The sequence below is a fragment of the Chiloscyllium punctatum genome, chromosome 23 (assembly GCF_047496795.1).
Source record: "Chiloscyllium punctatum isolate Juve2018m chromosome 23, sChiPun1.3, whole genome shotgun sequence".
Lineage (NCBI taxonomy): Eukaryota > Metazoa > Chordata > Chondrichthyes > Orectolobiformes > Hemiscylliidae > Chiloscyllium > Chiloscyllium punctatum.
The window spans coordinates 81,034,450-81,057,829 of record NC_092761.1 but is presented as its reverse complement, the minus strand read 5'-3'; the positions used below and the strand labels follow the sequence as shown (position 1 = coordinate 81,057,829).

The 23,380-nt window shown below is 38.2% G+C and overlaps 1 protein-coding gene across 1 annotated transcript in view; it reads left to right on the top strand.

Moving 5' to 3' along the window:
* LOC140494167 (serine/threonine-protein phosphatase 2A 65 kDa regulatory subunit A beta isoform) overlaps positions 1-23,380 on the top strand; it is a 63,486-nt gene that overhangs the window by 26,522 nt on the left and 13,584 nt on the right. The window contains exons 5-11 of the mRNA XM_072593266.1: positions 2,649-2,796; positions 5,989-6,144; positions 8,479-8,593; positions 12,043-12,113; positions 13,987-14,121; positions 18,296-18,469; positions 21,907-21,967. Of these exons, the coding sequence (XP_072449367.1) occupies positions 2,649-2,796; positions 5,989-6,144; positions 8,479-8,593; positions 12,043-12,113; positions 13,987-14,121; positions 18,296-18,469; positions 21,907-21,967 (860 nt within the window). The remainder of the gene's footprint in view (positions 1-2,648; positions 2,797-5,988; positions 6,145-8,478; positions 8,594-12,042; positions 12,114-13,986; positions 14,122-18,295; positions 18,470-21,906; positions 21,968-23,380) is intronic.

The window sequence follows — 23,380 nt, the reverse complement described above, 5'->3', positions numbered from 1 at the left end:
TTGGCCTATAATTTTCCATCTTTTGCCTTGATCCTTTCTTGAACAAGGGGGTTACTACAGCCATCTTCCAATCGTCCGGGACCTTTCCTGACTCCAGTGACTCTTGAAAGATCTCAACCAATGCCTCTGCTATTTCCTCAGCAACCTCTCTCAGAACTCTAGGGTGTATCCCATCGGGGCCAGGAGATTTATCAATTTTAAGACTTTTTAACTTTTCTAGCACTATCTCTTTCGTAATGGCAACCATACTCAACTCAGCCCCGTGACACCCTTTAATTTTTGGGATATTACTCCTGTCTTCCACTGTGAAAACTGACGCAAAGTACTTGTTAAGTTCTCCTGCTATTTCCTTATCTCCCATCACTAGGCTCCCTGCATCAGTTTGAAGTGGCCCAATGTCTACTTTTGCCTGTCGTTTGTTTCTTATGTACTGAAAGAAACTTTTACTATTATTTCTAATATTACTGGCTAGCCTACCTTCATATTTGATCCTCTCATTTCTTATTACACTCTTTGTTATCCTCTGTTTGCTTTTGTATCCTTCCCAATCTTCTGATTTCCCACTGTTCTTAGCCACTTTATAGGATCTCTCTTTTTCTTTAATACATTTCCTGACTTCCTTTGTCAGCCAAGGTTGTCTAATCCCTCCCCGGTTAATCTTTCTTTTCTTGGGAATGAACCTCTGTACAGTGTCCTCAATTATACCTACAAACTCCTGCCATTTTTGCTCTAGTGTCTTCCCGGTTAGCCTCTGCTTCCAGTCTATTTTAGTCAGTTCCTCTCTCATGCCCTCATAATTACCTTTATTCAACTGTAACACCATTACATCAGATTTCGCCTTCTCCCTTTCAAACTCCAGACTGAACTCTACCATATTATGGTCGCTACTTCCTAAGGGTTCCCTTACTTTAAGATCTTTTATAGAGTCTGGTTCATTGCAAAGCACTAGGTCCAGAATAGCCTGCTCTCTTGTGGGCTCCATGACTAGCTGTTCCAAAAAGCCATCCTGTAAGCATTCCATGAATTCCCTTTCTTTAGATCCACTAGCAACATTATTTACCCAGTCCACCTGCATATTGAAGTCACCCATGATCAATGTAACCTTGCCTTTCTGACATGCCTTCTCTATTTCCCGGTACATGTTGCGTCCCTGGTCCTGACCACTGTTAGGAGGTCTGTACACAACTCCAATTATGGTTTTTTTGCCTTTGTGGTTCCTCAATTCCACCCACACAGACTCCACATCATCCGACGCTATGTCATTCAATACCATAGATTTAATTTTGTTCTTAACTAACAAGGCAACTCCACCCCCTCTGCCCACCTCTCTGTCTTTTCGATAAGTCGAAAAACCATGGAGGTTTAACTGCCAGTCCTGACCCCCCTGTAACCAAGTCTCTGTGATGCCTACTACATCATAATCATTCACTATTATCTGTGCCATTAATTCATCGGCTTTGTTATGAATGCTACGAGCATTCAGGTAAAGTGCCTTAATGCTAACTTCCTTATTAGAGATGTTGTAAGTCATATGTCCTAAGTTATCCTTGCTTTTTTCTGCATTCTCAGTCTGCCTCAATTTTAAATCCGCCTGGAAACATGCTATCCTGCTGCTTATCTTTCCATTTACCTCCATACTCCCTGTTGCTTTCACTTTCCCTTCCCCCCAACTCATGCTGTTTGGTCCAGCATATCTGCAGCTTCTTTGAGATAATCCAAAAGCAATTCCCTGCCCTCCTTGTTCCTATAAACCTATTTTTTAAACCATTCAAATGTGTATTTTTATCAGGGGAAGTAGACAGAATATCTTTGAGTTGTAATATGTACTATATCTAAAGGAAGACTTGTTTAATTACACCTGCTTTATGTCTTTAGTAGGTTGTTTTGGAGAGAGGAAAAGATGAAAGATACTAAGTGTTTCCTTTTAAACTGATTCTCCAATCTCGTCTACTTAAAGCTGTGGGAATCTGGTTGACTTATAATTTGTGCAGAAAACTATATAGGGATGTCAGTTTTTAAAATCTCAATTGAATAGCTACTATTTGATAAGAGTGGGGTACAAACTTTCACTTGCTAATAAGCTAGTTTATTTAAAATGTTTATTTTCACAGAGGAGTCGGCTGTTTGGTCCAGCATATCTGCAGCTTCTTTGAGATAATCCAAAAGCAATTCCCTGCCCTCCTTGTTCCTATAAACCTATTTTTTAAACCATTCAAATGAATTGTGTGTTAGTGTGTTGTGCCAAATAGTGCCTCCATCCCTCCCCCTCCATTGATTGTATCTCACCATGTGGTATTCAGAGTTCAGCGGCTTTAGATTTCTAATTGGAATACTGATTAATATATTGTAAATGCACATTCATTTCCATAAAAAGAATGCATTATGTGGGAACCATACAAATGTTTGCATTTGTCTGGTAAATATTCGTTGAAGCAATATATTCTTTCTCATGCCATATTATAATTTGTTTTTTTGGCATTTCTATAGCAAAGGATTCTGAGGATGTTCAAGTATGACAAAATAACGACCTTGTGATGTTTGGCTCTGCTTGGAAAGATCTATGAAGCAAATTGATGTTTCCAACGTTTAGGCCAGAGATTGCACTTAAAATATTAATGTAAACCAAATATTAAAATTTCTATCTGCAGACATTTCCGTAGTCTCTGCTCTGATGATACGCCAATGGTTCGAAGAGCTGCTGCTTCAAAGCTGGGTGAATTTGCAAAAGTTCTTGAGTTGGAATTTTTAAAAAATGACATTATACCCCTCTTCACGTCTTTGGCTTCCGATGAGCAGGTAAGTGGTTAAAGTGCAGCTTACCTTTTGTCCCAGTTCATCTCTGGGGCAATTATGATTGGAAATTTCTGCATAAGATAATCTTGTATTCATTCATCTTTCAGTGTCATATGCCTGATTTTCTCTCTTTCCCTCCATTCCTAAATACCATATTATGTTTTCACTTCTTTAATTTTGGGAGAGGAGATTTTTCCATTAGATATTGTGATTATCCCTCTTGCATCTATCTTGCTGAAACTGCTGCAACCCTGTTGTTCAAATTACTTCTGTATCCAATTACTTGAATCAACAAGAGCCCTAATTTATTCCACATGTGATGACGTGGTCTCCATCAAATATTTCTCCTATTTCACATAGATGCTATAATGGAGGACAGATGATTCTCTTAGGAAGCCAGTTCAGTCAACTCACTGAAGCAACTGCACAATCTACACACATATGTATAACTTGTACTTTACTGTGGATGATTAGAGAATGGGTTCAGTGTGTCGAATGCACATAGTTGAAGAGCAGAAATGGTTTCTAATTGACTGACTTGAGAGTTATTATTGACAAAACATGAAACATAGGAACAGGAGTAGGCAATGTCAGCCCCTTGAGTCTTTTCCATTATTCAGTGAAATCATGGTTGATCTGTGGCTTAACTCCATATAGCAGCTTTTGGCCACTATCCCTTAACACCCTGCTTAACAAAAAATTCTCTCATCCAAAATTAACAACTGATTCTGGTCTGTGGGCTTTTTTTTTATTCCTGCTTACAGAACTTTTACTTCCTTTTGCCACACTCTCTTTTGTACCAACTTTTTACTAATATAAGTTCCCCTGTCCACATTGATAATTAAAAACTGCCCATGTAAACCTAAGTTAAAATTGCACCATCCTGTTACTTCTCATGCAGAATGTCTACAGTTCATGAGCTGTTGTCCTCATGGTGAGAACCAGAGAGAAACTCAACGCTTCAAAGGCTACAGCATCTACTCCCATCGTGGTTGATCAATAAATTATATAAAATGTAGTTCAAGTATTAGATATAATTTGTAATTCATCACCACCATGACAAGTGTTCTGGGAATTGTGCAGTAATTTTAGAGATCATTGGTTAAACCTTGATTCTTCAGGCAATGTATACCAAGTTCAAATTCCTTTATGCATAATCTTTGACTTTTGTAAAGAACTCTGAGTAAGTAGTCTACAGTTTACTCGGCTTCCAAATGGATACTTGCACTAATGGAAAGTCAGAAAATATCTGTATCAGTGTCTAGTCCCTGTCCTGACAAGGCTTTAAAAAGGAAGATGACCTTCCTTCCTCCCTTCGCCTTGGTTTTTACTTGAGATAGATGTGAAATCTTTTTGGAGATACTAACTTTAATGCTTGTGGGTTCCAGTGCCATATAGATCAGAAACATCTGCTAATGTAAAGGAGCCCACATTGTGAGCAATGGTACAGTGGACTAAATCAAAACAAGTACAGGTAAAACACTGCTTTACCTGGAAGCTGTGTTTGGAACCTTGGACAGCAAGTACAGAGGATGGTGAAAGGGCAAACCTTCTGCGATTGCATGCAAAGGTACCTTGGGGTGAGTGTAAGTGAGAGGAAGTGATGGAAGAATTGATCACCCTGATTAGAAGCAGTGGTCCTTGTGAAGTGCTGATAGTGAAGGAAAAATTATGTATTTGGTGGTATCCTGCTGGAGATGTAGGATGATCCTTCGAGTGTGGAGTCAAATGTGATGAAAAATGGTGGACTAAGGGAACCCAGTTCTTCTGGAAGGGAGGATAAAGTATGAGGTCAAAAGTGCGGCACACAGATTGATCACAGTTGTGAAGGAATCCTCAGTTAAGGAAAGTTGAGTGCCTCACACCAGAGGCAGCCTGATGGAAGGTGGCATCATTGAAACAGATGTGATGGAGAAACTAGGAGAATAGAATGGAGTCCTTGCAGAAAGCAGTATGAGGGAAAGTCTATTTGAAGTACCCTTGGTAAGTTTGTCATAGATATTGGTGGACAGCCTATTCCCAGAAATGGAAGCAGTGAAGTCAAGGAATGAAGAGTTAGATAGACCAAATGAATTTGTGAGAGGGTTGGAAATTGGAAACAAAACTGAATTTTTCCAATTCCAGATGAGAGCAGGAAGCAGCATTGATGTTAGCACCAAAGACCCACTCCCTCCAAGTAATCCATAAAAAGACAGGTATCAATGCAGGTACCTATGGCTGTGAGTTTGACTTGGAGAAAGTGAGAGGGGTATAGCGTATAGTTTCCTGTTTTCTGCCTGCCTTGCTTGACTAGGGACGCTATATTTGGTATTTTCCAATGCAATCTTTCCTGAACCTAGTAAATTTTAGAAAGTTAGCACCAATGCATCTACCTCATTAGGAACCTCTTTTTAAAATGCTAGAATTAAGTCCATCTGGACCTGGAGAGTTGTCAACCTGCACCATTTCCCTGTAATTTCACCCTTCCAAATCCTGATTTACAACTACTTAATTTTTTTTTGTAACCCCTATGGTGAAGGCAGAAATGAAATATTTGTTCACTACTTCAACCATTTCCTTCTCTACAATTAACTTCCCATCCTCACTTTCGAGAATCAACCTTATTATTTTCTCACTTCCTTTTTAAACATTTGCCATTATGATCCCAGCTGATATTATAGGATGAGTCAGATATTAGACTGAAATTTAGTTTGATGGATCATACTTTGTTTTCTGTTGTGGTAGTAACAAGGCGATCTCTCACTGAAGCATAAACATGCAAAATTGCAGATTTGAATTTAACAACAAAACAGGTCTATTTTGCACAAGAAATGACAATATATTAAAATAAACCAAACTATTTACATAACACACAAACATTTCGAAACACATATATGATACAATCCCATTAATCCCCCCCCCAAAAACACTCCTTTACTGTATCCAGGAGAGAATCTTCCTTGTTAACACATCTGGAGGATGAGTAATGTTATCAGCCAGTAGCAGTGATTGACTTGCTCCAATGTGTCTCTTTTATTGAAGCATAAAGAAATATCTCACATTTAGAGAAAAATCTACTCAAAGCATCTAACGGTATGATTCTTGTCAGTGTTCAAAAAAGATGTTTCATGTTTGTTCTGGGCAATCTGTACTTCACACGGTCAGTATATATATTTTGTTTTTTAATTGAGAATGATTGTTCTTTTTATTTGATAGGATTCAGTGAGGTTGTTGGCAGTAGAGGCTTGTGTGAGCATTGCCCAACTACTACCACAGGAAGATCTGGAAGCCCTGGTGATGCCTACACTACGGCAAGCAGTAGAGGACAAATCATGGCGTGTTCGTTATATGGTGGCAGACAAATTTTCTGAAGTATGTTTTCAATCCATTAAGATACTAATTGCTTAAATCACAAAGTTGCAAGGCTAAAGATACAAGTCCAAAGTAAAATTGAGCCTTGTTTAATGTTCGTTTTTCTTGTGTAATCAACTCTTTTATTCTGACAGAAGTAATGAAAGCATAATATTCCCCACCAGTGAGAAAGCATTGGATTTAAGGTTGTGTAGATTAGTTTGAAATGCTTGTAGACTAACCTCCGTTCCCAAAGAAGACATCAACAAATGTTTGATGCCTTCTCAGAGAGGATGTGGGAAACAAGCTGATCACATTTTAAGTTATGCCAAGCATGTGGGCTTTCAGTTATGAATAGAGACTCTGAATCTGATGATGTTTTCTTTTGAGCAAAGAACTTTGAGTCATAGAGATGGACAGCATGGAAACACACCCTTTGGTCCAACTCGTCCGTGCTGACCAGATATTCAAAATTAATCTAGTCCCATTTGTCAGCGTTTGGCCCATGTCCTGCTAAACCCTTCCTATTCATCCAGATGCCTTTTAAGTGATGTATTTGTACTAACCTCCACACTTCCTCTGGCAGCTCATTCCATATATGCTCCACTGTCTGTGTGAGAAGGTTGCTCCTTAGATCCCTTTTATATCTTTTAAGTCTTTCCACTTTCACTTTAATCCTATGCCCTCTAGTTTTGGACTTTGCTACCCAAGGAAAAAGACGTTGGCTATTCACCCTATCCATGCCCCTCATGATTTGATAAACGTCCAAAAGGTCACCCCTCCGCCTCTCACGCTCCAGGGAAAATAGCCCCAGCCTATTCAGCGTCTCTCTATAGCTCAAACTCTCCAACTCTGACAATGTTCTTGTAATTTTTTTAAGAACCCTTTTAAGTTTCACAGCATTGTTCCTGTAGGAGGGAGACCAGAACTGAACACCGTATTCCAAAAGTGTGGCCATTGTCCTAAACAGCCACAAGCTGACATCCCAACTCTTATACAGTACACTGTCCAATAAAAGCAAGCATACCAGATGCTTCAATCACTTTGATTGAAGCCTGCACTTCAAGGTTGCTTTGTTTGGCAGCACTCTCCAAGACCTTACCATTAAATCCTGCTCTGATTTACCTCACCAGAATGCAGCACCTCACTTTTATCTAAATTAAACTCTATCTGCTGCTCCTCAGCCCCGCTGATCAAGGACGCGTTTTTATGCTGAGGCAACCTTCTTGGCTGTCTATTGTATCACTACGTTTGGTGTCATCTGCAAGCTTACTAATCATCCCCTCTATTTTCAAATCCAAATCATTTATATAAATGTCAAAAAGCAGTGGACTCTAATTGAAGATTTAACAGAAATATTTAAAAATTATGAAATGTTTTGATGAAAGTAAGGGCTGGGATAAACTGTTTCTCATGGCATGAGGGCCAGAAACTGGGGGCAGATTTACATAATTTTTTTTTTAAAAAATGAGAAACTCTTTTTAACCATCAAGTTCTTTGAAGTCCAGTGTCCACAGTGGGAAGGGTGAAAACAAACTCCACAGTAGCATGCAAATGAGAATTGAATATGCAGTGGAATTGGAAACATTAACAGAGAAAACAACGCAAATGTGCTTAATCCAAAGATGTGCAGGTTAGGTTGGTTGGCAATGCTAACTTGCCCCAGAGATAGGTTAGCCATAGGAAATGCAGGGTTACAGGGACAGGTCTGGGTGAGATGCTCTTTGTGGGGTTGAGGATCCCGTGGGCCAAATGACCTGTTTCCATACTGTAGGGATTCTATGATCTAATCAGATTGCTCTTTCAAGGAGTCAATGGGCTGAGTGGCCAGCTTCTGGGCTATAGTGATTGTGATTATACTGAGTACAGCAATACTAGATCTTTGATTACAATATGGACTGGTCTGTATAGAGCAAACCAAAACCTTTATTTTGATAAGTAATGTAACAACCTCTAGTGTATTTGGGTCATATGGCAAATAGTTTTTTTAAATTAGGTTGTTTCACTTCCTACATATTACTAGTGTTTAGAGAATTGGTACCAGTGCATTATTGGAAAGAAAACAGTATTTTACAGTGTAATTTATGATTATTGAACCAGTTTTCTCCTATCATCTGTAATTAAAGATGATTTTACTCCAGTGTTAATGTAACTCAAAATACCCTGCCCACAAACAACTTTCTTTTGAAACAAGGTGAGCTAAGTTCTTTTTGTGTTGAAATTGAATATGGAATATTCCATTGTATATTACTGAAAATCCTAGTGACTTTGTTTATGCTCTTGTATGTAGATCATTGATGATTAATTTCTCTATCATCCTTCTCTTTCAATCGTTCTGTTCTCTTTGCCTCCTAGCTTCAGAAAGCAGTGGGCCCTGAAATTACAGAAAATGACCTGGTCCCAGCTTTCCAGAACCTGCTGAAAGATTGTGAGGCTGAGGTCCGTGCAGCTGGAGCCAACAAAGTTAAAGGTGGGTTTGAAACGTTCTCATTGCGCCTCCTCTTCTCCAGGTTCACTGTATTCCAAGTTGTACTGAAGAAGTGAGAAGTATCTGAAGGGCTTTCAGCTGATTTAAACTGTTCTGTGGAGGTTTACAAGGATGATCAGTAGAGTTCAGGGGAGGCAGATGTTCTGGTGAATAAAAAGAGAAAATACTAGAGAAACACAGCAGATCTGGCAGCATCTGTGGCAAGTGAAACAGAATGAATGTTTTGAGTTTGATGTGACTCTGCTTTGAAGAAGAATCAAAATAGATTGTCTCGGCTTTTAATTCATTGCCTTGATGTGGTAAAATTGGCTGCTTCCCTTCATTACATCATTGGCACACTTCAATAAAAGTGGCAGCAAAACACTTTGGAGCATACTTCATGCATTAAAGGCACTATATATGTATTCTAAAGTTAGCTGTTTACAAAACTTTTCATATTTACACTAACCAAATCTCACTGGGAAATCACTATTTATACAATTCCTTGATTGAATTTCTCATAGTTAAGTTAGAAGCTCCTTGCCGTTACAGCTCCTCAGACAGTTGCACTTTTGTCATTAGAAGATTTACAAAGTTCTGTTTGCCAAGTTTCAGGACTTGTAATATTTGCATTTGTCTAGTTTGAGGGGTGTATTTCACATGAATTTAGAAGTCTTGAGAGGATTGGGATTTGAATCTGACTGGTTTTGTCTTTACAAGACATTTAACATGACAACATAAGTGTGGATTTTGGAATTCTGAAGTAGAATAAAAAAAAAGTCTGGAAAAGCTCAACATTATTTCTTCTATGAAATGTAAGCCTCATTGTTAAGGCTGGTATTTATTGGTCTTTCCTATTTGCCCTTCAGAAGATTGTGTTGGAGGCATACTTTTGAATGACTGACTGTTTTTCATGTCCCATGTATTGTAGATACACCCACAATGTTGTTAGGGTGGAAGTTCCAGGATTTTGACCCCATGACTGAAGGAATGGCAGTATAGTTCTAATTCAGGTTGTTGAGAAACTTGAGAGGATCTTGTTTGTGGAAATATTACCTTGCACCCCTCCCTTTTTCATTCTAAGTGGTACGGGTTAGGGGTTTAGAAGGTGCTATCATAGAATCCCTCCAATGTGGAAGCAGGCAGTTCAGCCCATCAAGTCCACACCACCCCTCTGAAGAGCATCCCATTCAGACTCACTATGCCGTATCCCTCCATTTCCTGGGGCTAATCAACCTAACCTGTACATCCCTGGACAGTATGGGCAATTTAGTATGGCCAACCCACCTAACCTGCACATCTTCGGACTGAGGGAGGAAACCGGAATGGCTGGAGGAAACCCATGTAGACATGGCAAAAGACACTTGATTCGTTACTGTTGTGTGTTTTGTAGGTTGTACATAACTGCTGCATTTAGCTTTGGTGATGGATGGTGTGAATGTTTATGGTAGTGGGTGGCATGTTGATCAAGTGGACTGCTTTGCCTTGAATGGTTTCCTACTCTTGGAATGTTCTTGGAGCTGCACTTATACATACATCATAACCCATAATGCATCGTATTCCTACTTGTATCTTCGATATGGATAAGCCTTGGGGAATTGGGAGAATGGTTACTTATAGAATTCCCAGACACAGACCTGCTCTTGTGAGCCAAAGTATTTAATTGGCTGGTCAATTTTAAGTTTTGGTCACTGGCAGTCCCCATCATAAAATTCAGTGGTAATGTTATTGAGCATAAAGGGATATCGGTTATTCTCTTTTTAGAAATGATCGTTACCCCTCATGTATGATTATTACTTGCCACTTATCAGTGCAAAATGGAATATTGTCAGCTGTTGTTTAATAGACACAGACTGCTTCATTATTTGTGGAGTTGAAAATTGTACTGAAAATAGCAAATATCAATTAACCTCCCCATTTTTTGATGTGTTGGAGGAAAGGCCATTGATGAAGTAGCTGAAGTTAGTTGGGCCTAGAATTTCACCCTGAGGAACACCTGTCATGATATCTTTGCATTGGGATGATTAACCTCCCAAGAACCACAACCATCTCTTCCTTCATGCTAGGTATGATAGCAATCAATGGGAAAATTTCAGTAATGATCATTGCCTTGCCGTTGAGACCAGTACTTCTTACCTCCTGTTTAGACCAATGTTATAGTGAGGTTAGGAGCTGACTACCATGGCTGTGAGCAGATTATCATCAAAAAGGTGTCTCTTCATAGCATTGTTGATATCATTCGTAAAGCAACGCAAGGTAAGGGTAGACTTGTGGGATTGAAGTTAGCCCAATTGGTTTTGTCTTTGCTTCTTTTGGGCATGATATAGCTGGACAAATCTTTCTTGTTGTCGGGTCAGTGCTATAGTTGCAATGTGGCATTTGGCTAGGGACACAGAAAGTTATCACATTCCAGTATCTTCAACCGCTGACTCTAGATTGAAAATACTTCCATCTTGCCTTTTGCTGTATGGTGAGAGACGTATTTGGTGACCTTTTCATTTGAAGATATTTAATATCTGGACTTGCTTGTCAGCTAGTAGTTGCTGATTGACTGGCTTTGTGCTTCACCATTTTCTGTTTCTTTTTCAGATTTCCAGCATAATTATAGTTTGTTTTAATCAGAAATTCCGAGCTCTATGCTACACTTCTGTTTTGTTTGTTACTTGTTTGTGTTCCATTTTAGGAAGACAGTTTTAAATGTCCTTTTCATGCAACTACATTATGGAACATGGTTTTAAAAGTTTTCAAAAACGAATTGAACAGACTCCAATGAAGAAAATGGAAGCTTTGATTGTTTTCCCACTGAATTTTATTTTATATGTGCAATCTGCCTTTAATTGTGTAGGTTGAGTTTAGGTACATAAATTAGATTTGCTCTTTTGAATTGTCTAATTGTCAATCACACTTCTGAGATGGCCACCGCCTTGCTATGAATTAGTGTGGAAGTGAAGCTGATTCTGATAAACATAATTGAATCAGCCATCTGGCGTACCGCCATGAATCAAATGTTTCGAATAATGTTGATATTCCTGCCAATATATTTTGCCAGTCGTCCTGAGTGATGCAGCTGGTACTGTACTCTCCATTGATGCCAAATCACAACTTGAATCAATTTGCATTCTTTGCACCCGCTTCAGCTTTGCCAAGGGTAAACAGAGGGAGTTTGGCAATTTGCTCCCGCCTTTAACTGTTCAATGTTTAAATTACAAATGCTAGCTTTGTCAAACTATTAAAATTTCCGTTTAATATCTTAGCTAAGAATTTGCAAATTTCCTTTTTGCTATCTTCCACGCAAGATGTTTCCAACAGTTTGAAAGTTTGATCTAGATAATTGCACATCTTAAGTTGTCTGCTGAACGTTGTTCTTGATCCTTTTAAAAAGGTAATTTTTAAGCTCTGCCTTTTTTCAATGTGAGAATTGTGCTTTAATGATATTTTATCTTGCATTGCAGATTTTTGTGAAAACCTGCCAGCAGATTGCAGAGAGACTGTCATAATGAACCACATCTTGCCATATGTAAAGGTAATATTTTCTCAAGTTCCTGGCTGATTATGTAGTGAAGAATTTATGTTGAAGCTGACTAGAGTCAACTCCAGAAAAAACAAAATTTCTTTCTCTTGGTGTTGAATGCGATGGAAAGCAGCTGTTAAATGTAAAGTAGTGCCTTTACATAGTCATTCATTACCAGATACCTGCTTCTGTACTTTCTTTTCTTTACTTTCTCTGGATCAAGTATGAAGTGAGAATCTGGCTTTTTCTTTGGTTTGGGGATGGGCTGGGGAAGAAAGAGACCAGGGTGGATGGTTAAGTTTGGGTACAAGTTTGAGTTTCAGCGTAAAGGATTATAGAATTTCCAGTCCTAGGACATTGAGATAAAGTAGCAGACTTGGGGCAGGACTTTCTCATGCATTGCAGGATGCCAGTGTACCATCCCAGTTTTCAAATCAATTTCTGAACCTGAAATTGCTAGGAATGAGACTAGTGTGACAACCTCCCCGAAGGTGACTTTTAGTTGATTGGCTTTGTGCCCACTGTCCCATTCAGAATTGCAGGCAGGCTTCTGAAAAATCAAATGCGCGATTTTGGCCTAGTCATTTGATAGGATTGTTGACACAAATGAGGAAGAGAAGTCATGACCACATGACTGACTTTTGTGGACAAAAACTGCACACCTAGCACAAGGTTTTTAACATGCATTCACAGATAAATGAAGTTGCTTTTGCACTTAAATTTCTTCTCATCTGTTTAAATTTCTTTCCTCAAAAAACTCACTTTGAAGTTATTGGTATTGGCCCATGTTCCAGTAAATTGGCATGGCATCAATCCTTCAGTGCAGTCTTGAAAGGCCACTATCATTGTTCTTCCATATGCCACCTTTAAACTATTAGATTATTCAGAGCACCTGAAGCTAGAAACGTTCAGTTCTGTTGCTTGTCAACAATAGAAAATCTTGGCATAATTTCAGATGTTAATCAGAGAAAGCAATTAAATTAAAATGTTAACAAATGAGAATATAATTGCTAATCTTCATTTCTTTCTGCATTTTAAACCAGTGTATTTTCTTATCAGTAAGTAATCCACCCACCTCTAATTGTGTGTTTGTGTAATACTTGTCCTCACTACAGTTCCCACATGATAGTATGATCTGCTATTTTTCATTGATAGGGAGATCTATCAGAATACACATAATGTGCATTGAAATATATTGTACCAGTTAATGATGCCTATTTCAATATTTCTAAAATTGGAGATTCAGGGAACCTTCAGACCAGATTTTGATTTGCACTTTGATAGAATTCTCAGTTATATTAAGGACTTGCACTCCTATATCATGCTTCATTACTACACTTGAATGCTGTAGGCTATTACACGAGAGATTTCATTTTCAGTTTGGTTTGTGGATCTCCTAACTAATCAAGGATAACAGAATAATTCCTCAGATCCTCATGATTTCGGGCTGAGACACCAGAGGCTGCAACTTCTGAAGTGCAGTGTTTTACATATTGCAACTTTTTTAACCATAAAAGCGAATGATTTCTGCATCATTGTTTCACCTAGTAAAATTAAATTGACTTAGCACAACCATCTAATTTTGAAAGTTAATCTGTTGCGTTTCAATCAGGTTTTGGTTTCAAAGTTTAATTACAAATGGAAAATTGCCATTCTTTTGAATGGAGCTGGGTACTTTACTGACTAATTCAGTTACATTTGTTTTAATTTTTGGAATTTAATATTTTGGCATTCATGTATATGTGCAAAAATAATTTACTCACCACCCACTCTGACGATAAACACAAAATTTGCTTTTGACCAACAGGACAAATTGCTGGTCACGTGCAGCCAGTGACCCATCTGACTAGGATTTTGTTTTTTGATTATATGATTTCTTTTTCAGGAGCTTGTGTCTGATACTAATCAACATGTGAAGTCAGCTTTGGCCTCAGTAATTATGGGCCTCTCCACCATCTTGGGCAAGGACAGCACAGTTGAACACTTGCTTCCACTGTTTTTAGCTCAACTCAAAGATGAGGTAATTATCACATTGTGTGCAACAAAGCCACTTGACCAATTTTGGATTAAAACTGATTTGATTACAGATAAACTAAAGTCATTGCATCAGTACACTAAGCTTTCACAGTTGACTACTTTATGCACATGATTGGTGAACTTAATTTTGTGTATTCAAAAGCATTCTTAAAGTGAAAATGAAAGGTGGCAGTCTTTTACTGCAGAAGAAATTTATAGAGAAGTAAACCACTTGAATGACTTGTAGTCGTACATCTAGATAATAAAACCTTGTATTTTTTGCCTAACTGAAGGCGATGAGGATTACCTACTTATTTGAAGATGATTGATAATATAAACTGTCACAATGTAATGTAAAAATAGCCTCTAATGTACTGTGTTGGTTAGTGTTGCCCAGCTTACAATTACTGTGTTGGATTTGTGGATAGAAGTGGATAGCAATCTGGATCCACCTAAATGCCATCTTGTTGAGGAATACACACAGATTTGGCATTTGTTAAACAATAATACTAATTGATTGTAACTGCCCTGTGTAACATTTCAGAATTTTCTAATTTATGCTGAATGAATTTGAAGGGCAGCTACAGTTATTAATGGATTCTTTCTCGTTGTACTGTTGCTTACAAGCTTCTGGTCAATTATTGTTGGATGCATGCCCCCTTGTTTTGCCCCACACATGGCAGTGATGCTCTTTAAACTGTGTTGAGCCAGTTATCTCCTTCCCTTCCTCCCTCCCTCCCTCGCGTGCATGCAAGCTGTTTTACAGAGCTTTGCAAGATTATGGAAACTTGTGTATTGCTAAATGATGTGTGAGGTCTTTTTTATATTTAAAAAAAACTATTCTAAAATGCAATGTATCTTCTTAAATCTTGACTTGCACTGACTTTTTAAATCAAGCTGCCCCATGTGGTTGCAAATTAATTTAGTTTTATGAAGAATCTTTCAAATTGCTTTCTCTCCATGTTGCAAAGTATTTAATGGATCTTTGCACATCACATATTCAGTGTTCTTGTTAATTCAACATTATAATGAATAAGCTTTGATCTTTCAGGAACAATATACTGAAAGTCCACATTTGAACCTTTAGATGGTTGTCTATACACATTTATTTAAATTAGTTGCAAAGAATAACTCAAAATGGCTTAATTTGAGCTGCAAGATAAAACAGAACAGACCAGCACAGAAACCGGCTCTTTCAGCCCACCATGCCTGTGATGACTATGATGCATTCTAAACTAATCCTGTCTGCCTGCACGTGGTCCATATCCCTCTACTCCTGGCTTCATTTTGTTTTGTCTAAATGCTTCTTAAACATTGTTTTTGTATCTGCTTCCACCACCTCCCCAGGTGTGTTATGGACAAGACTGTGCTTGCATATTTCCTTTTAAACCTTTGCTGTAAGCCTGTGTCCCCTAGTAATGACATTTCCACCCTGGGGAAAAGACTCAGACTATCAACCCTATCCTCTCTTCTCGTAATTTTATATACTTTGATCAGGTCACCCCTCTGCCTTTGAACCTTTCAACAAAAGAATCCACATTTGTCCAACCTCTCCTTATTAGCTGCTACATTCCAATTCAGGCAACATCCTGATAATCCATGTTTTTCACCCTCTCCAAATCCTCCCACATCCTTTGTATAGTCTGTCAACCAGAACAGTGCACAGTACTCTAAATGCTGGCTAACTAAAGTCTTCTACAACTGCGATATGACTTGTTAACTTTATACTCAATGCTGTCACTGGTCAAGGCAAGCATGCTGTATGCTGCCTTTACCAATATATCCACTTGCGTTGCCACTTTCAGGGAACTATTGATTTGCACCCCAAGATCCCTCTAAATCAACATGGTTAAGAATCCTGCCATTTCTTGTATACTTTCCTCTTGGATTTGACTACCAAGTTGCATCACCTCACATTTATCAGGATTAAACTCCATCTGCCATTCCTCCACCCAACTTTACAACTGGTCTATATCCTGTTGTATCCTTTGTTAACGTTCCTCACTATCCACAATCCTCCAATATTTGTCTTGCTGCAAACATACTGATCAGGTCACATCCAAATATTACAAAGAAAAGGTCCCAGCATTAATTCTTGTGAAACACCACTGGTCACAGACCTTCAGTCAGGAAAAGCACCCCACCATAACTACTGTCTGTCTTTTGTGCTAATTGGTAAAAGATTTGATTTTGACACTTAATGATAAATTGTAAAATGCATTATTATTTCATATCTATCAGGTTTTTTTTCGCTGGCACAGCTTATGGTAGAGCCTCCTTAGGAAAAGACAGATCTGGATTTGGTGATGGGTAATGAGGCAGATTTGAATACAGAGCTGCAGGTGAAGGAACTCCTAGATGACAGTCACCACAATATAATAGAAATCAGTCTGCAGTTTGAGAGGGAGAAGCTGGAATCAACTGTAATGGTGTTACAGCTGAGTAAAGATAACGACAAAGGCATGAGGGGATGGCTAAAGTTGATTGGAAGTTTAACAGTGAAGATGATGGAGCAGCAAAGGCGGTTTCTGGGTGTAAGCTCAGCAGAAATCCCAAGGAAAACTAAACATCCTGAGGGGAAGTCAAAGCTTTTGTGACTGATGAGGCAAGACAGGAATAGCACAAAAGAAAAGAAACATCAAGAATTGGGAGCAAGGATGTAGTGGCCATCATGAAGGAGAAGGTGCTGGGGAAGGTCTGAAGGTGAATAAATCGCCTGGACCAGGTGGACCAAGCCCTAAATTTCTGAAGGAGGTAGCTGAGGCGACTGTGCAGGCATTGGTGGTGATCTTTCAGGAATCACTGGAGTCAAAAGATTGCAGAAGACTGGAAAATGGATCATTTAGCATCCCTGTTTAAGAAGGAAGGGAGGCAGAAGACAGGAAATTATAGGCTGGTAGCCTGATCTTTATTGTTGGTAAGATTTTAGAGTCCATTACTCAGCATGAGATTGTGGACCATTTGGAATTGCATAGTAAGATAGGGCTGAGTCAGCATGGCTTCAGCAAGGAGCAGTCATGATTGATAAATCTATTAGAATTCTTTGAGTAAATAATGAGCTAGTTAGACAGGAGAGCCAGTGGATGTCATCTATCTGGATTTCCAGAAAGGCTTTTAACAAATTGCTGCACAGGACTATGCTAAATCACTGGCCACTCAGGTGTTTTCCCCCCTTCTTAAAAAAATAAACAGGAGATCTGCTTGTCACTGGCCACTCGGGTGCTTTCCCCCCGCTTCTGGAGAAACTGGATCAGTGTAAGACTGTGACGAAACAAAAAAAATATAATTCAGAGGGATGAAAGGAAAGAAAAAGGAAATAAATAAATAAATACATTTTTGGTGTGAAGGGCACTGCAATAGAAGAAAAAAGAAAAAAAAAAGGTAAATAAAATCAGGCCCATGATGCGAGGGGCAAGATACTGGCATGGATAGAGGATTGGCTGACTGCCTGAAGACAGTGTGGGGATAAAGGAGATTTTTTCATGATGGCAGTTGGGCAGTTTTATATAAGGTCATTTTTGGGACCACAACTATTCAAGTTATACATGAATAGTTTGGACAAAGGAACTGAGGGCATTTTTGCTAAGTTTGCAGATGACACAAAGATAACCCGAGAGATAGTGTTGAGGAAGCAATTAGGCTGCAGAAGGATTTGGACAGACTAGGGAGGGGGCAGAAAAGAGGAATGCGCAATACAACGTGGGAAAACGGGGTTTTGCACTTTGGTAGGAAGAATAGAGGCATAGACTATATTTCCTAAATGGGGAAAGGCTTTGCAAATCTAATACAAGTTTTTATGACCCATTCAGTGCAGTAGAGATTTACTTTTGATTTTTGTAACAGACTGCAAACCATTCTGTTTTGAGTTTTATCAGTAAAGTGCTGCATCATTGAGTGTAAGTCAGAACATTTAACTTTAAACAAAGTATTAATTTCAAGAATTTGTTTTGAGAGCAGCTGTCTACTTGGGCTGTAGGTATATGTTTTTCCTCTAGGAATCATTGTATTTGAATATTTAGATAACTCTTGGAGGAGAAACAATAGGAAAAGTTTAACAATTCATCCATTTCAAATTGTCTTCTCTCTTCATTCTCTATAATAAGCAGCTTTGAGATGAGAACTGTTAAACTTGCTCAGATTATCATTTATACTAAAATATATCTGTCTAACTTCTCTAGTGTCCTGAAGTTCGTTTGAATATCATCTCCAATCTGGACTGTGTGAATGAAGTAATAGGAATTCGCCAGCTATCTCAATCCCTTCTGCCAGCCATTGTGGAGTTAGCAGAAGATGCCAAGTGGAGGGTACGCCTGGCAATAATAGAGTACATGCCTCTGCTTGCAGGACAGTTGGTATGTAGCTTTTTCAAAATGCTTTTGTAATCTGTTAACAGTTGTTTGAAATGCATTCCCATGATAGAATGTGTGTTCTAGAAATATTTCCCTAACTGAATTCTCAAAAGGATGCATTCATCTACATTTGATATGGTGTAATTTGGTGAAAGGTCTGACTTTATACGTGGTTGTGCAACCTTGATCCCTCTGATCCAAAAAGAGACTTGGTAATAGATGTGTATTCGTGCAGTGCACCAACCCACTTGATCTGCATGTGGAACTCCCTGATCTTAGTTGGGATGGCAGTACTGTACTAAAATTGATCTTGGGTTTAGAAGGATCCTGCTTCTAATTATTGCGCTTGAGAGACCTCTCATTTTTATTTTGTTTAATGGTGCAGGCCATAGTCAAATAGCCTGTCATTACACATTACCTCCACACTGAAGCATTGGAGGCTTATTGTTCCAGTGGTTTTCAGTGGCATATGTGCTTTTTTATATAGAACTATGTCATTCTAAAGTCAGCAGATGACATTTCAATCATTTTCTTAAAATAAAACTTAAGGAAACTCAAAGCTTGATTTCACTTGTTAATTACCCTTCTCCATTTTTTCTGCTCTTACTTCATTTAAAAAGGTAATAGTTGGAGTGCAGGTTCATTGTTCCTTGAAAGTGGAGTCTCAGGTAGATGGGATAGTGAAAAGGGCATTTGGTATGCTTGCCATTGTTGATCAGTGCATTGAGTAAAGGAGTTGGGCGATCATGTTGCGGCTGTACAGGACATTGGTGAGGCCACTATTAGAGTACTCTGTGCAATTCTGATCTCTCTGCTATAGGAAGGATGTTGTGAAACTTGAGAGGGTTCAGAAAAGATTTGCAAATAGGTTGCCAGGGTTGGAGGGTTTGAGCTATAAGGAAAGGCTGAATAGATTGGGGCTATTTTCCCTGGAGCATCGGAGGCTGAGGGGTGACCTTGTAGAGCTTTATAAAATCATGAGGGGCGTGGATAGGGTGAATAGATATGTCTTTTCCCTGGGCTGGGGAAATCCAAAACCAGAGGGGATAGGTTTAAGGAAAGAAGAGCAAGATGTAAAAGGGACCTGAGGGGCAACTTTTTCATGCACAGGGTGGTGCGTATATAGAATGAACTGCCAGAGGGAGTGGTGGAGACTAGTACAATTACAACATTTAACAGGCATTTGGATGGGTATATGAATGAGAAGGATTTAGAGATATGGGCCAAATGGTGGCAAATGGGAGTAGATTTATTTAGGATATCAGATTCGCATGGACAAATCTCAGATGCGTTGAACTTGAATTGCTTATGCATCATTTGATCTTAGTCATTTTCAGAAAGACAGGATTTGTTGTGAAACTAACTGGACAACTATATATGTCATGTGTTCAATTAATTGGTCTGATTGTGAGATTAACTTTGGGTTCACTGTAATTACTGCAGCTTTGTGAAGTTTCAAAACCTTCGGCGCAGGGTATTGCAATAATTTCTCATTGTGATGGACCAATTTGAAGTTAAATTGCAGTATTACTAATGCATAGAAATTAGGGAAGATGCTGGTTTTCAGTAACTGCAAAACATTATCCTACCTCAGATAGTTTTGGACTTGAAGCGCTAGCTTGCTGTCTGTCCACAGATGCTGTGTGACCCACTGTGATTTCCAGCAATTTTTGTTTTCAGTACAGATTCCAGCATCGAATGTCATTTGCTCCTGTCACCTCTGAATGTTTGTTTTTTGGTGCAGGATGATTTTTGCTGTTACTTGTTTGCAATGTTACCATCTGGTTTGGAGCTCCAACACCATGTCATCTTCGCAGTGGAACCCTATCCTTTGGTAACATTTGCGAACATTACGATTTACATTGATCTCCAGCTGGAATTGCCCACATGCTGTGATTGATGTTGAGGTCTTTCACATCTCATGACAGCATCTTCAATCTGAGCACTGGGCATGCTACATATTTTTTGGTATAAGCTGCCTCCCTATATAGCATATCCCAGGGAAGGTGGCAGTTTGCCACATTGTGCACGGCCCCATGTTATAGCCAATCAACAGATAAGACTACAAAGTATAATCGTGTCTTCCTGTAGCTATCTTACAGACTCCACCTGGAATAGTAGGTAAAATTTATTCATCCAGTTATAATTTAGGTCATGTCTCAGTGAGTCTGTTTTTTTATAGTCAACTGAAGATGCAAATACCTAAGCAGATTTTTGGGAATTTTTGTATATCATACCAAACCGCAAGGTGTAATCTCTGCAGCCTGAGGAAATAATCAAGAATAGCTAAGATTTCAAGTAGCTGCCTGTTGTCATTCAAAGGTGGTGTAATAGTAAGATATTATTAGTGAACTGGATAAAACTTCCTATTTGTCATGCAATGCTTTATAGTTCATTATCACAACTGTTCAGTATTAACATTTTAACAAAACATCTTGACAATGGTGGAATGCTGTGGCCTACTACAGTTAGTGCACACAGATCATGCACGAGACTATAGCTGCACGGATACCGTAGGAGATTTTAATTGGATTCCATATAAAAATAATGTAATTGTAAATTTGTGCAGCTATACACTGGAAAAGTCCTAGACTGTCCAATGTGATTTTAAACTCACTCGCAAGATATGAAACTGTTTTAAAATTAGTTGGGTAAAAGTTTAAAAAAAGAAATGAGAAATTGAATATCATGTAACAAATATGATACTATGATACAGAGATATGGGACTTGTACATCCTGCATTGCAGCAAAATAACTCAGTAGTAGTTTAAGATAAAGTCAAGAAATTAAAAACAACTCTTAGAGGCTAGGCATGATGGTACAGTGGTGATAATATTCTTGGATTCATTCGACCTGGATGTTCTCAATGATATAGTTACTGCAATAATTACTATGCAGTTGCAAGGCAGCAGTTGTTATAGCTTAATGGGTTTGCATTATTGCAGAAGATATTTAAATGATTATACATTGTGTGAAAACTAAGCAACACGTTTCCTGAGGATGAGCAGAGAGCTATTTTAGTTTACAAAGGCATATTTGCTTTCCCTTTGGATGAAAGTCTTGCATACTATTCTGGTGCTAGCAACTTATTCAAGAGCATTCAAAATAATTTGATATACCCTAAGCAACTGTAATGACACAGTTGAGTATATTTTGTGTAATCCCTGCTGCATTGTTATGCAGAATTCAGTGGAATAATTTTACCCCCCATATTTCGAATGTAGACCAGCCGCCAGTGCCCTGAGATTAGTTGTTGTGTGGGCAGATATTATGAATACTTTACCAGAACTTTGTTAATCGATGCTGAATATGTTTGAAAAACAAGTGAAGCATGTTAATTATTTTGCTTAGCACTGAAGAGATGCACTATGCTTCAAGAGCTTCAAAGTGATATTTTTTGTTGGTTTCTTCATTGACATGTTTTTTTAAAATCTTTTTAGGGAGTTGAGTTTTTTGATGAGAAGTTGAACTCCTTATGCATGACATGGCTGGTGGATCATGGTGAGTATTAGCTCAATTGAGGCCTGTAGATACTTGATTGCGATTAAACAAAGAGGGAGGTTTTTAATATACATATGGTTGAAGCCATTCAAGCGGTATTAGATTATTTTCTGAAAAGGAAGTGTTTTCAAGCTAATGGAGTGATAATGGGGGTACGGCACTTGATAAATTTTTCATTCAAAGAGATAGTGTAGACCAACAATTCTGATTGAGTAGAAATAAGGATTGTATTTTCTGAGGGAACAATCTAACTGTTACTGACTGAAGTGTTGGTCTCTTTGGAGAAATGAACTGTTGCACTGTTATGATTGTAACCAGAAATACTTCTATAGTTTACAATTTTCCAAGTTTAAATTTACAATTTAACTTTGACTTTTGGCTGCAAGTTTGAAGATTTTTGACTTCTGTATATGACTTATGAACTATTATATTTTTGGCAGCAATTATGGTTGCAAGCTATATTGATGCATTTACAGAGCTCAACGATGACCACACCTTTGATCATTTCCATCGAGAGTTAATATTTTCTTTAAAGCCTGTGTATCTCTAAGTTTATAATGCAAATCCTAATTTGGAGTTCCAATTCCAAAATGATCCTGACAATGTCAGTAAGGTGGTAGGTAGATCCTGTTTTCAAATAAATAGATTAATGGTCAGAATCTGCCTGAGCAAAGGAATTTTACAATTTTTATTCTGGCATAGTATTTCTAATTTATATTTTCTAATTTTTCCATGATCTTTTGATTTGGATGATGAAAGCAGCAGCTGTGTTAAATCAATCCCAATCCCTTAAACTGATTATACAAGAGAAGGATATAATTATGAACGTAATAAATTGAACTTAGGTTTCATAATGATCTAGCTTTCTGTCAGTTAGTTTGCCTATTTTTTTCCTAGTGTTCTTTCTTTCCTTGAAAACCACTTTTAATCTCTCCCATTTCTATAGAGTAGTTATTCCAAATGTACTTTGTGCATGTCCTTCTAAATGTCCATTATGGTTAATTTGTAAATGTCTATAAAATAAGTCCTATAAATTATACTTTACACTGTCAGTAAAAACTTTTTGTGAAGTGTTTCAGACTGCACATTTTCAGCTTAAAGTCCAAAGTTTCTCATCGTTTGTGAACTGAACCCTGTGACATATTTACTGTAGAAGTTATTCCTCCATATAAAATGTTAGTAATGTCCATTCAGTATTGCCCTTGGTCTTGAATGTATCTCCTGCAGTGTCTATAGATACTTGGATTGCAGCTCACACTGATTAATGATTTGAATTCCATGCATAGGACAAATGTTTGAACAGCAGTTGGCTGGCTGTCAAGACTTGGTTACGGTTAATTTACAGTAAACATGCAAACTTTCTTTGTGGAATGTGTCATAGATACTGGCAGTAACCCATGCTATACAATTCGA